At 35.5% G+C, this 15,104-nt stretch overlaps 1 protein-coding gene across 2 annotated transcripts in view; it reads left to right on the forward strand.

The window, feature by feature from the left end:
* The window catches only part of PARP8 (poly(ADP-ribose) polymerase family member 8), a 161,076-nt gene that overhangs the window by 100,311 nt on the left and 45,661 nt on the right, over positions 1 to 15,104 (forward strand). For both annotated transcript variants that reach the window (XM_063086452.1, XM_063086453.1), the window contains 3 exons: positions 1,034 to 1,094; positions 1,512 to 1,602; positions 9,812 to 9,878. In XM_063086452.1, the coding sequence (XP_062942522.1) occupies positions 1,034 to 1,094; positions 1,512 to 1,602; positions 9,812 to 9,878 (219 nt within the window). The remainder of the gene's footprint in view (positions 1 to 1,033; positions 1,095 to 1,511; positions 1,603 to 9,811; positions 9,879 to 15,104) is intronic.

The raw sequence follows: 15,104 nt of genomic DNA on the forward strand, positions 1-15,104 counted from the left end.
CTGGTTTCCAACACAAAGTGATATTTTCTTAAATACTGAACCAATTTCATGCATGCATAAACAGCTAGAGTACATGTATTCAAGTCCCACCTCTTTTACAGAGTGATGATTACTTTATTACTTTGGCCCTCAGTCTGTGCATGTGTAAAGTGGATATAGTCATAGTACCTATAGGGTTTTGTGAGTATCAAATATCACATGGATGTGAAATCCTTAGAAAATTTCTGGCACATAATTGTTCAATAAACATCGGTCATTAACTTTTATCATTTCAGTTATTTCTTGGGTTTTATCTCACACTTTGTATAGCATTTATAACTTCTGAACTTTATAGGAATATCAAAAATATAGATGCATTTGGAGAATATTAAAACTGCTGTTTTTATAGCCTTCTATTAACTCAAAGAAATATGCTGGTTCGTGGCACTATGTGGGCTGTACAAAAGTTGGTCTTGATAAGGCCTTCAGACATTTGGAACATACTGAAGTTACTTGTTTTAATTTTGATTTATCAGACTTTGAGAGCTGCCTGTCAAAACACAGTGGCATCCAAGTGGCAGAGCACCTGGATCGGTTTCAGAGCCACTGATGACTAACTTGGAAGGAAAATTAATGGACACATTATTGTGTGTCCCCACCTACCCTCCTTCTTTGTGTTGGAAACTCTTTTCTTGACCTTAGAAGCAGGTCTTCATCCTCAGAAAGTGTAATGAAAACAAAGCAGTCATGTGGGAAGATTGACAAATTTGCCACAAAGAACTGGGAATGTTTGAAACTGTGAACCAACCAATTCTTGAATTTATGTGTACATGTGCATGTACATAAAGATAGAAAGATGTCTGTATGGTATAAATGGGCCACAGAAAATGAAAATCCAACTAGGTTGAGTCATTTAATTCATGTCCACAGTCAATTTTGAGCTATCTGTAGAAACCAGGGATGAGAATTAGTGATTGAATTTTTAATTAAAATAACCTAGCACACACTATCTTTTAAGGAAAATGAAAATATTAATGTTAATGTTTGCTTTCAGGGAATATGGAGCCATTGATGATGTAGATATTGATCTGCATATTGATGTTAGCTTTCTTGATGTAAGTATCAATTTATGTCATATGACTGGTACATTTAAGATACATTTATTTTTATTCCAGGAATAAGTTTAATTTTCATTTGTCTTATGATATTAGTTACAAAATTGGTTTTGTGAAAGTCACCAAAGAAGCAGAGAATGTATACATTTTTTCTTTTGCCTTGGTTCTTTTAATATATTCTGAAGTTTGGGCTTTTATTATAGTACTTTGTTATATCTTTAGATTTCACTTTTATTTTTCATATGTAGAAGGCAAAAATTAAAAGTACATTGGCCTTTTTTCCGACAACAGTGGGTTTTGAGATAATTTGAAGGCTTTCATGATTTATGCATTTCTTTAACAAAAATTTTAAAAGATTTTTTTTTCATTTTGAATTCTAAAAGATGACTAATTCATCTTTGAAACATACTTGTGCAGGAGGAGATTGCTGTGGCGTGGGAAGTAATTCGAACAGAACCTATAATTGTCCGACTGCACTGTTCACTTACACAGTATTTAAATGGCCCAGGTTAGTTTTATTTTTTTGTTTATTATTTTGAATATTAATTACTGTGCACTGCACCTTAAGCAAAATGAGTGTTATTTGGTAATTCTGAGCATAATTGCTAAATACCTTGATAATGATATTTTTAAAAAGCTTGCGTCCTATGAAAGATGGTTTATTGCCAGCCTAAGTTTAGAAACAGAAACATATAATATTTGTTTGTATAGATTTTCAGAAATTGCCAAGATTCTGTGAAACAACACAATAAAACCCAGAAGAGTACTTTGCATACAGAATCTCAGTAAATATAGTTTGGGTTGACCTTAGATTTAATTATTTCTCTGTCTGATTCTGAGATTTAATTTTAATGTTTATTTATCCCACCTTTGGCTATTGGTGAAATTAGCCTAACTAAATGTAACATATTTTTGTTTTTGAGAATAGAAATCATAATAGTATTTTTGTTTTTTGAATCCTTCAGGGATGATGTTGCTATATTTCAACTAATAGCTATTTACAACAAAGGACCCTATAATAAGTCTTTTAACTTACTGGGTTAAAATGCTTTCCCCTGCCTACTAATATGCACACACATACACACACACACACAAAATTGTATCTACTCCTATTGTTCCAGTTATTTACACTGCATAACAAACTGCAAACAAAAACTTAGTAGCTACAAAACATTTATTTTCTCACAATGTTATTTGGGTTCAACTGGACAGTTGTTGATTGGCGTCTCCCATGACTTTGCAGTCAGATGGTGGGTGGGGCTGGTGTGCACAGATGCTGGAGTTTCAGATGGCCTGCAGTTGATGCAGGGGTCATCTTGGAGTTCAGTGAGGGATATTGACTAGAGTACCTACCTTATGCATGGCTTCTTCATGTGGTTTGTGTTTTTGTACCATGGTGACTAGAGTCCAACATCAAGTGTTTCAAGAGACAGGATGTGGAAGCCACTGGGAAAATGCACAGGGGATATTCCATTGTATTCTCTTGATCAAAACAAAGAGCCCACCCAGAATCAAGGGGTGGGGGAACATAGATAGCACAGCTCAAAGTTGTGGCCGTCTTGTAATCTGCAACACAGTTAGTGTGGTGTCTACACATTTTCTTTAAGCGTATCAAGGAACATACTCTTAGTTTTCAAATAAAAAAGGTACTTGTCCTTTCGAATTTATAAAATGCAGCAAAATCTTTTATTTTGAAAATTAGTTACCTACTTTCTATTTTTCATAATACATTCAATTTAAATTAATTCACTCAATGTAAATAATATATACTAACTGATGTGATTTAATGCCAGACAACAATAGATGTTAAATATTTTTATTCTGATTATTTCAAATATATAGTAATGTAATAAAAAATTACTCATAATTTCTCTATACTGAGAAAACTGTAAATGGTGTTATTTCTGTTTTCTATGTATGTATGGTTTGTTTTCATAAGGTTGACATTGAATTGTGTAAATAGCTATGCACATTAATATGTGATAAGACTGTCCTCAGATCATTAAGTAATCTGTAAAGGAGTGATTTATTATATCTGCACACTATTACAGCCTATAGGTGCATGTGTTTTAGCTGTTTCCCCACATATTCTGCCATATGGTTAACTTTTTTCTTACTTTAGTGATATGAAAGGTGCCCATTTGATTTTATTTTGATGGTGATTAAAAGAAAAAGAATATTTCATGTCTGAACGTTTTATTTTTTAACATTCAGTGTTAGGAATGAAATCAGGTCAATTACTCTCTACTCATCCAAACCCCATCTGTGTGAGGTGTTAATGTCGCATGCTATTATGTAATCTTACCACAGATACTTATTTTTTGATGCAATCTTGAATTTTAGGCAGAGATTTTCTTTCACAATACCTCTTTCAAGATTTTTGTACACGGTTTTATAATTATTTTAACAATCATTTTAATCCACTTTTAGATGATTTTATTGTTCAGTATCACTTCTTTTATACCATAACTCATCCTTTCTCTTTTTTTCATCTTTATTAGTTGATTTACTTATTTAACAATTTGTAGACCAAGCAACCCTGAGGGTTATGCTTTGTTTTTCACAACCGAGAATGACTTTTTATTTTGTGAATGAAGCAAACTCTTGACCAAGTGAAATTTGTGGGGTCATAATAGTTCCCCCGCAAAAGGAAAAAATGCTTTAGAAACTTCTGCTAATTTGTGTGTGATGTGTTTTCATTTTGTTTCTTCGTAAGAAATCTGTTGCAGTTTGTTTGTGTTTTGTTGTGTACTTGTTAGGCCATTTTTTCTTCCTCTCCCTGATAATATGAGGGGTCTTTAAAAAGTTCATGGACAGATTTGTATTATCTTTTAATTCCATTTTCCCACAAACTTTTTGAAGTACTCTCTTATCCTTTATGTATTTATTTTTGCTTAGTGTACCTGGTGTTAATTCATCTCATGAAAGTTTTGTGTTATTATTTATCGTTCCTTCTGTACCTGCTAGTCTTGATATATGTGGATTGGATCTCACTCCTTTGTCTTCCATGTTTATTTCATTCTTTCATCCTTCATGTCTCAGTACGTTGTAAATTTTTCCAATCTGTCTTCTCGATTAAGTGAATTTTTAATTTTTTTTGTGATTTCAGTCTTGAATTTAACGTTCCTATTGTATTTTTAATTTTGCCATGTTGTTTACCGATTCCGTATTGTTCTCTCTTTATCATCACTTGCATTCATTTTATTTATTCAGCATCATTTTAAATTTTGCTGTGAACATCGATCAGTAACAGTCTGAGATTTATCATCTTATTGCTATAGATGGAATTTTCTTTTCCTTAATATTATATTCAAACAGAAGTTGAAACGTACGTATTTCAGGAATTGGTGTGATTTGTGTGTAATTTCCATTACATTGAAGAAAAAAAAGAGATTTCTACATTTACTCTGCTTTTGATCCAGCGGTTCTGAGGTCTGACGGCTGGAGTGGGGTGGGCTGTGAACTCTGATGATGCTTCACCCTGTCCCCTCAGACACCTTTCCGCAGCTCTGTGCTCCTGTCCCTCAGCTTCTGCACACTTTGCTGCTAATAGCTCATGCTTGGGACTTCTGTAGCTTGTCCTTAGACAAATGAGTTTTCTCTTTCCTGGGGAGAGAGGTACTTGGGGAGTCTTCATTCCTGCCCCACTCCACCCTGCCCGCCATAGGTGTGACTGGTGGGGGTTCAGCGGCCTAACTACTTTGCCTGAGGCTTGACAAATTTGAGGGGTAAAATATGCTCCAGTGTTACCCACAGCATGGAGCTGAAGCTGGGACTTCACCTGAATTTGTACCCTTGGTTGACTTTTTCCTTTTCCCTATCCTTCTCCCCTCCTCACATTTCATTATTGATTTCTCCTGAGAGCAATTCCTAATAAATTATTTGCCCCCAAATCTTCACTCAGGGTCTGCTTCTGAGGGAACTTGAACTAAGATGGTGGTCGGGGTCAAGAAGGAGGTCAACCTCTGCCAGGGAGGAACCTCCCAGGCCAGCCCCTTGCTCCCTGTACTGCCCGTGGTGGAGGAGACTGCCCTGGAGCGTACTCACTGCTTCGTGGCTCATTTGGCCCCTGGTTCTGAGATGCGTTAGTGGTGGCTGGCCTTTAGCTTCCACCTTGTTCAGAGGATTGGGTGTTTTGGACCAGTCCTTTAGGGCCCCTCAGTATTGGTTCCATTTGCTCTATTTGTGGCAAAATTTCCTGCAAGTTTGTCACGTGAGGATGCATTATTCCAAGTGTCTGTTCCTTTTGCTGTTTTTTTCATATTTCTATAATGCACTGATCATAATGGGACTTGTATTTACTCTCATTGCTAACTTACTAGTAGATTCCCCCAAAGGTTATTTTTTTTCCAGTTGAAAATCTGAGGGAAAAAAGATGATTTAAAGTGGGCAATAATATATGACTAGAACTAGAGACGTTACTAAAAAGGAACATATATTTTATTATTCTAGAATAAATAATTAGGTTTCATGCTTATTTATTATTTGGATTATTGCAAGCAAATAAAAAAGTGAGAAAATATTTCGTGAAGAGTGTTTTGCAACGTGTCTTTGAAGATATCAGCATTTATAGTAAAATGAACTTGACAAAAATGTATGACTAATCCAAGATTTAGACTGACCTACTTAACAGTTCTTTTTGAAAAGCATTTGTTCTTATGTTTTGGAAATATATGAATAACTCTTATTTGAAATACCATATTTGGCTAGGGCTAATCTGACAATATGTCTGAGTGAACAAGAAATGATAAGAATTGAAGAAATACACTCCTGCATCCACTTTGAAATTAAAGATAAGGATTACTTTTATTGTACATGGGGAAATATACTTTAAGTAAAGAAATGATATAATTTTTTATGATTGTCATGATAATATGTCTGTTTTTTTCAGAATTGCTGATATGAGTCCGGTTTCTGATCTCAAGGACAAAGCTATTTTGAAATTAAAATGATAAAGAGCTAAAATTATTTTAAGATGTTTTTCTGTGCAAATCTTCTCATTATTTGTACCTCTGCTTACGTGATCAGTGTTGTATTAGTCCGTTTCTGTTGCTTATAACAGAATACCTGAAACTGGGTGATTTATAAAGAAGTGAAATTTATTTCTTACACTTTCAGAGTCTGGGAAATCCAAAGTCCAGGGAACACGTCTAGTGAGGGCTTTCTTGTGGGTGGTGCAGAGTGTCACGTGGTGAATGGCCTGACCAATAGAGAAGAGAGCTAACCTTCTCACTTGCTCTCCTTTAAAAGCCATCAAAACCGTACTCATTACCACCCATTAAACCATCAATAAATTAATCCATTCGTGTGGGCACAGCCCTCAGGACCCACCCAATCACCTCTCAAAGGCCCCACCTTTCAATAACCATAATAGGATTTCCCACCCTCTTAATACTATTGCCATGGAGGTCAGGTTTCCAATATACGAACCTTTGGGGGATACATTTAACCCATAGCAAGAGTGTTAGACTAATTTCCACATATTTTGGGCTCACTCGCCAACTGATATTATATGAGAGACAGGGAAAGATTGAGTAAATTTACCTTTTTTAAAAACCTGGAAATATATTACTAGTACATTCTGCAAGTTCTTCCTCATTTTCTTGCCCTCAAAAATGAACCCTATAGGGAATTTGACTGCATTTGGGGTAAACTTATAAAAGAACATTTGTTTGTAATTTCTAGTTTCATGTATCAGTACAGTTCTGTATTTGGGGGGGGCTTAAGTCACTAAGTTTAGCTGAGTTTATTCCTGAGTATTTAATAGCTCAATAAGACTTTTATATAACAATTTATTTTCTGACTCCTTATTATTGGTTATCAGAAAACTAATAAGTTTTAAAAACATTGTTAAAAATTAATTTAAAGTGTTTTTAGATTTAAAGAAAAATTACAAAGACAGTACAGAGTTCCCATACAGTCCATCTTACATTAATGCATTTAGTGCATACTGTGATTAAGTTTTGGTCTTTGTATTGTTGATTTGTAGGAATAATTTATATATTCTGGAAAAATGTTTGTGTCTGTTATTATCTCGTCTTATACAATTTCCTCGAGTGAAGGTTTTAGTTTTTTTAGTGCATTTTAGATTTTTCTACTTTTTTTGTAGCCAGGTCCCTTTTCTTTCTCTGCCTCCATCTTCCCAGTCACTTTTTCTGTGTGCCTGGGAAGGTGTTGTCTTCTTAAATCTTCTTAGAGAAAGAGCAGTATGTTCTCATTTTGTCATCTTTTTCTTTAAAAAAATAATTCAATTGAATTTTCAACGTATTAGAATTTTTTATTGACTTTTAAATGTCGGCAACCCTGGGTTTGGGGCAGGTGGGGTTGGAGTGATGTCCACCCTCTTTCTCATTGTCTACAAAAAGATGAGGGGATTCTTAGGAAAGGAACTGATTGTGTGGTGGTACTAACAACAAACTTGCTTGATCAGTGGAGTGTTTGCATGGCCAACACAGGGAGCGAGGCCATGTGGGGATACCATTTTGGTTTACAGTGTGGAGCATGTGTGGTCTGAGAATGTCCTACTAGCAAGGCAGTCTTTCCCCTCGTTAGCTGCTGTCCCAGCTGTTCCTGTGAACGGCACTATCTAAGCCCCTCTGTGAAGTCATCCTTCCATTTACACACTCATTTCTGTCTTCTTTCACCTAAGACGCCATTCGTGCAATTCTCTCTTTCCTTCCTGTACTATTTATTTCTCCTTTTCTCCCAAAGGATTCCTAACAGCAAGCCAATATTTCTGTCACTTTAAAACAAAAAACAACCCTCTTGACCTCAAATCCCTCTTGAGTTAGTGCCCTAATGCTGTGCTTCCCTCGACTGTTAAATTTCTTGGTTAGAGTTGTCTCTATCAGCTTCATTTTTGCTCCTCTTTTCTCCCCTAATATCTACTCATCAGGGTTTGCTCCCATCGTTTTACAAACACTGCTTTTGTCAATGGCAACAGTGACTTCCATATTGCTAAAATGACCCCTTGACCCAGTTGAGATCTCATCTTAATTGCCTTTGCAGTATTTGATAAAAGATGTTTACCTCCTCCTTGAGAAACTTCTGTTTGTGTCCAGATCAGCAGGAACCTAGAATCTTCCATCCTCCTAGCTGTTCCTCTCCAGCTTTCTTTTCTGAGCGTCAGAATGCCCGTGGGCTCAGGGCATAGTTCTTAGACGTTTCCTTTCCTCCACACTCACTGAGTGGTTTACATCCAGCCTCATGCCTTTAAATACATATGTATCTGACTATTCCAAATTTGTTTATTTAGTACATTCCTCTCACCTTTATGCCTCTCAATGCCTACTTAACTTTTTCACTTGAGTGTCAAATAAACATGTCAAATTTAAAATATTTAAAGTCCAATAACCAATCTTCTCCACCTCTTCAAACCTGTTCCTTCTCCAGTCTCTCACATACCAAGAGTTGGTAAGTTTCATCCTTCTGGTTGCTCAGACCACAATCCTTGGATTCATCCTTGATTTCTCACACCTCAAGTCCAGTTCATCAGTGAAATCTATCAGCCCTCCTAGAATGTATGAATCCAAAATGTTAATCACCTCCACTGATCCAAGCCACTATATATCTTGCCTCAATTACTGCAATAAGTTCCTGATGGATTTTGCTATTTCTCCCTTTGCCCTTTGAGCAAAAGATCCTACACAGCCCCATCCATCATCCTTCTCTGTTCCTACCTTCTAATGTGATAACTTGTTCACTCCTTTTCCCTACACTGGTCTCCAGCTGTTTCTAGAATATCTGAGAATATTTTCTGCTCACATACACTGCATTCCCCATACTCTTTCTCCTCTTTATTTTTCTCCAGAGCCTTTGTCACCATTTAACATCATTTCAGTTTTCTTACCTGTTTTTCCTGTGTCTGTTCCCACTGGACTGCAGGCTTCATGGGGCAGGCGTGTGTGTGTGTGTGTGTGTGTGTGTGTGTGTGTGTGTGTGTGTGTGTGTGTGTGTGTGTGTGTGTGTGCGTGCGCGCGCGTGCGTGTGCGTGTGTGTGTGTGTGTGTGTGTTTTACTCTTCTGTCTACAGTGACTGGCACAGTGGGCACACAACTAATACCCTTTAAACCAGTGAATAATAAATGATAAATGACTTCTTTGGGAGAATTTCTTAATTTCATAAACATTATAGTTTTTGATTTAAAGAACATACGAGGGTACTTCAAAAAGTTCATGAAAAGATTCATGTTATCTTTTAATTTTATTTTTCCATGAACTTTTTGAAATACCCTCATTTATATCTGGTAAAAAATATGAGCCACACGAGAGGGTATACAGTGAAAATTAGATGCTCTATGATTTACTCTATCTCCTATTGTTTTATTCTAAAAATGGTGTACGTATATACAAACATATGTCTCTTTTCCACTTAAAAAATAGTGTACTAACTCTCCTACACATGGCTATTTAAGCTATTGCTTATTTTGGGATCATTCTTCATAATTATACTTATACATTTACATATACAGATATTATACATTAATATATAATATATAATGGCCAGTAACGATCTCCTATATATATATATATATATATATATATATATATATATATATATATATAGCATAAATAGTGATGGAAAGGACTGTGTGTACACTATTTTTAAGCGTGCATATGTATACACACATATATACTAATACTTTGGTCTTTTTCCTGGTTGATGGTTGAGTTTTAAGTCAGTATTTGACTATGATATTTTTTTTTTCCCCTTTCCAGTGCCCACTGTTGATGTCTTTCAGATTTCCACAAAAGAGCGGTTTGGATTGGGACATCAGCTGAAAAAGTACGTTTGCTGAAGAATAAAAAAATAAATTGCTGTTAAAGAGAACTGAGTTCTCATTTTGCTCTGTTTTTGTTTTTGAATTTAAAAAATTTCTATTTATTAAAAGCGTTTTGAAGTGAGCGCCTAAGGAGGAGAAACCAGGCTGATGCTAAAAGCTGCATTGATAGTTTAGTTAGCAGAGCTCCCTTTTTTGATCTGGGCCAGGGTCTTTCTATTTGCCACCTCAGATCTGCTCTCTTCCCTCCAGCACCCTGCACTCTACCCGGGGAGGCTGACCTGTGTGAACATAGGTCTTTGCATCTCTAATGTGACCAAGGAAAGGAGGAAGGGAGAGGAGTGTGATGGTCTCCTCCCTGGGAGGTAACCTTGAGCTGACCAGTCCTTCAACTGAAACTTCCTGGTCTGCTCCAGGCTGCAGTCTTTGCATGACTTGCTCTCTTACCAGTTCTACTGATGCTTCTCACTGACTGTTCCTTGGGGCCCAGAGTTGGCACTGTCCTTGGGCTACTGTAAACCTTTGAAACCTTCCTTTTGTAAATAAATCCTTTGTTTATTACCTGGACTTTGATTAGTATAGTGACTCAATTTATCTTTTATAAATGGACTTGGTTCTCCAAAAATATAGTATGTATATAATTAACTCGAGTAGGCGGATACATTCTTTAATTTATTATTATTGGCGCATGTGGCATTATGTTTATGTAGTCACTAGGATTCCAGCACACTTTGGTATTTTTAATAGACATGAAGTAGAAACAAATGATAATAGGTTTTAAACACTGGGAAACGATGATGAATCTCTTGAGCATTGCCTCATAAAATCTCAAAGAGGCTTGCTGATGATTTTCTCATTTGTTCAACTCTAATTGGCTTTTGTTTTCTGATTTTTAAGTCTTATTTTATATAAAAATCTATTTTTTAGTAACAGAAAGAGAAAACACTGACAGAGCCATATAGAATGGCAGCAGAAGAAATGTCCTCCTATATTACAAAAAGAACAGTGGTAATTTTATAGACACAAGAATTCACTTCTGACTTTTTCCGAAATCAAATGATCACTGGTGAGATCTAAAGCACAGACCATTGGGGCCCATTGCCGTGTTTTGGTCTGTCTCCAGCATACTTGTTTCTTCCCTGAAGAAAGTATTGATGCTGTCCACATGTTCCCCTTGGCGACCTTCCACGCAGAGGAAAGGCGGCTTTCTCTTCGGACATAGAGTCTGGATGGGCCTCGACTTTTCATGAGAGGACATAAAATTACCTCAATTGAACTGACTTAGTACATAAGCACATATCTTAACTAGTCACGGTCAGAATATAAACAATAATTCTTATGCTTATCAAAATTCAGCTGTAAGACTTTGTGTTTGTGGAGAATTTCTGAAGGATTATCCTTTCAAATCTGCAAATTTAACTTAAACTTACATTTATTAAGAGAGACCATTAGGTAATTGTATACTTAAATATGTGGCTTAGTTTCATAATGATACTATCCACATGTTCACTTTTATTTTAATGAATTTTAATTTGGCATCATTTCTCGGCCTTTACTGAACAATGTTCTAAGAGAAAACACTTTGAAACCATCTATTTCATTTACTAAGTAGGGAACTTATTGAGGTCATTTTGCCTGATGCAGGAGACTCCTGTGTGATTTCTACAGTCATATGTGTCGCAGAGCTCTAGAATTCTCTCAAGTTTTTATGACTTTGAATTGAGTTAGCATTGCCCAAGTATGAGTTGTGTGTGGACTACAATTTAAAGGGAAAAAAAATTTTAGTAAATCCTCCGTGTTGGGTTTAAGTATGTGCATATATAAATTAGATAATAAACCTTATTATTCCCTATCTCTAAAACTAAATTCAATTTAGAACGCATGTTTAGCACATTATATTATTATGCAGTGTTCTCTTATAAGGACTCAGAGAAGTTTTCTCCAAGTTTTCTGTTCCATGATTAGGTAGGTCATTCCAGTGCAATTGGTTTTGTCTTTCACTTGAATTTTGTTTCCTGCATTGGGCCTGTATCTTTCGTGTCTTGGAGGTGAGTGTGGAGCCTGCCTCTACCTTATACCATCCAAGTTGGGTCTTTTCTGTGATTTTTTACTACACCTCATTTCCTCCCTTGTTTTTAAACTGTTTACTTTATGTACTTTTTAGAACTTTTTTTTAATTGAAATGTATTAGTTATACATATTTGTGGCATACAGAGTTGACTATAAATACATGTATACAATGTGTGGTCAAATCAGGGTAATTAGCATATTCATCACTACAAAACAATCATTTTCTTTGTGAAGAACTTTTTTTTCTTTAAGTGGGTTGGGGTTGATCAAAACAAAATAAGAATTACAAAAGCACAGAAGTCTAGGAATAACTATCTTTCTACCCTTAATGGCTTCTCAGTACATCATATGGATGCTCAGATAAAAAATTGTGTGTATAATTCTAACCCAGAGAATTTAAAGAAAGCTGTTTTCACTGTTTAAGTACGTAGTAGAATATGTAATGTATTTTATTAATATTCCTAGCCAAATGATTAATGTTTTTAAAAAGTTGTGTGCTTTTAGGGATAAAGTTTAGCTATGTGGTAAGTTTGTTAATAGAGACTAGAGGGTTTTTAAATTATTCTTGATAAGTTTTAGTTTGACAGATGTTTAAGTTTTCTTAATTGTAAATAACTGGATTTGGCTGTGATCCGTAAGGTCCCTTCAAGTCTAAAATTACATGATTTTGAAAATCTGATTTCATCCTCATAGTAATTCCTCAAAGAAATTGAAATATGAAGAAGTTATTTTCCCAGGAACATACAGCAAGTTAGGGAGGCAGGTTTAGAATTTAGGCCCTTCGCTATCGCTTCGGTTTGTTTTCTGTAAATAGGGGACACATACTTTTTCTTTGAAGTTTTATTCTGGTATGTTTCAGGCAGTAGGACAGAGTCCTAACGATAGCAGCAACAAGTGCCTACCCAGTGCTTATTGTATGTCAGGCACTATTCTAAGTGCTTTCATATATTAGAGGTTCACTTAATCTTTACAACAACCCTGTGAAGCAGGTACTGTTACAATCGTATTTCCTAGTTACTGAAATTGAGGCCCAGTGAGAAAGTGATAGAACCAGAATTTGGTTGCAAGTCAATACTTTTAACCCATACGCTAATCTGCCTCTCATATAATCCTAGATATTTCTTTGCCTTATGTAAGATGTGGAACATATAGTTGGCATTGAATGTATATTGGGAAAATGTGAAATCAATAAAAGAGCTTAATAGAAAAAATATTTACATATTTTCTCATTGCTGATCTTAAACAGATCTAATGGTCAGTCTCATCGAGGGTATTTATCACTCAAAGGCTGAGCATGTCACAGATAATGGAAATAATCTTTGTATGACTTTCTGCTGAGTCTGCATTGATCAAACTTAAGTTTTGTTTAAAGGGGGAAAAATATTGCAGATCTCCAGTTTTCCCTTAAATATATCCAACGTCAAATTAGGTATAAACTCTTTATGTTTAGAGTTCCACATTTAAAAAACCAAATTCAATTTATAAGTTTAATGGAAATCAAAATAGAACACTCAAAATTCAAATTAATATTACTCATTGAATTTGATGCATGATGTCACTTTGCTGAAACTGTTTCACCACTGCAGTTTGAATGTAATACTGGTTTCACTAGTACATGGTTTTTTGAAATCAGCATGAAGAAAATCATTTTGTTGCCACATGTACTCTCTTTTCTCTGTTTAAACTACTCTGGAACCTTTGTTCATATAGCTGACTGTGCCCTCATCTACTCTTTACCTGATGGGAGTGTACAGTTTGCCTTCAAATCTTTTTCTCCTCTTTCATCATCAGCTAGTGGCAATTGTAGTAGTTCTTGGTGCCAGCTCAATAGTAAACACAAATGCCTATGTAAATAGTGAAATCTTATCATGACTGTTATGAGGGGTGGTTGTCATCTCAAAGGTGCTCATATATGTACTTCAGGTTACCACTGAAATTAAACACAACATTAAATGTCAGAGGAAACAGTTAACTCCTTTTCCAAGTTTAATAATTACTAATTTTAGATGTTGATGTCACACTTTAGAATGCTAATGTAATATATGAAAGTGGTAAAAATTTTAGCCATTTTGAACTGTTAAGTTTTTGTTCCAGTTAGCTTGCCAAGATTAGTTAAGCATTTGCCGGCTTTCCTAGGGAATAGTACACAGGAAGAGCAATTTGTCAGGGGAGGAAAATAATCCAAAGCTGCTTGGTTACAAAGGGTGGTGTTAGTGGAAATTTCAGGTTAGGTAGAGGGAGAAATGATGATCCTAATATTACTATTATGTGCAGTTAAGTCCTGCTGAAATCTTAGGTAAAAAAAAACCTTCAAGCATGAAGTGTAAAATAAAAAATTTTCCTTGTCCTGTGCTCTAGGGTAGATTTATTGTGAATTTGCAATCATGGCAACATTTCTTGTAGTTTTACCCCCTTCCTCTCACTACTTCTACTGCTAAAAGGACCCAGAATAATCCTATACATGACTGCTTCTTTTTCTGAACTCATCAAAGCTAGCAGAAGAAAGGTTGAGATAGTAAGCCTAATACTTTTGATATACTTTTTGGCAATCTGAGTTAGTTTGTTAAGACCTGGAGATCTCGAGGAATTTAGTAATTGGCCTTGGGCTAAGATTCTCACCTGTCCCTTTTAAATAACATACATTATACATATACATATAGTCAACCTTTATTTGGTAATGGAAACATTGCAGCCCTGACACTGTTATCCAGGCTAACTTAGGCAGATTTCATTTCCTTATTTGTGAAACGTATAGAAGAATAGCTACTTTCTGGGGGTGCCTTGAGAATTAAAGGGAAAAATGGGATATGTAAAGTTTCTATTTTACTCCCTGGCATTTTGTATTTGATAAGCAAATATTGGTACCATTTTCCTATTTCCAAAGCAATCTGTGTTAGAAGTAACTGAAAAGAGTATAAAAACCAGGTAATATTGAAGAGATTTTTGAAAATAAATTGAAATATTTAATTTATTGCACACTTAATGTTTACTTGTAAAACTTCATGTCTACTTAAATATAGCATTAAGGGGATCCTCCTCCACTGCCACGTGGAAGATGGTATAAGAGAACTTATGCCAGCCTGGGACGCTTTTCAGAAAACAACACTGTGTCGAGGCCCACAGTTGACATTCCAGAATTCTTTATCATTAGACACTGATGA

The sequence above is a fragment of the Cynocephalus volans genome, chromosome 2, assembly GCF_027409185.1.
Source record: "Cynocephalus volans isolate mCynVol1 chromosome 2, mCynVol1.pri, whole genome shotgun sequence".
In the NCBI taxonomy this organism is placed as follows: Eukaryota; Metazoa; Chordata; class Mammalia; order Dermoptera; family Cynocephalidae; genus Cynocephalus; species Cynocephalus volans.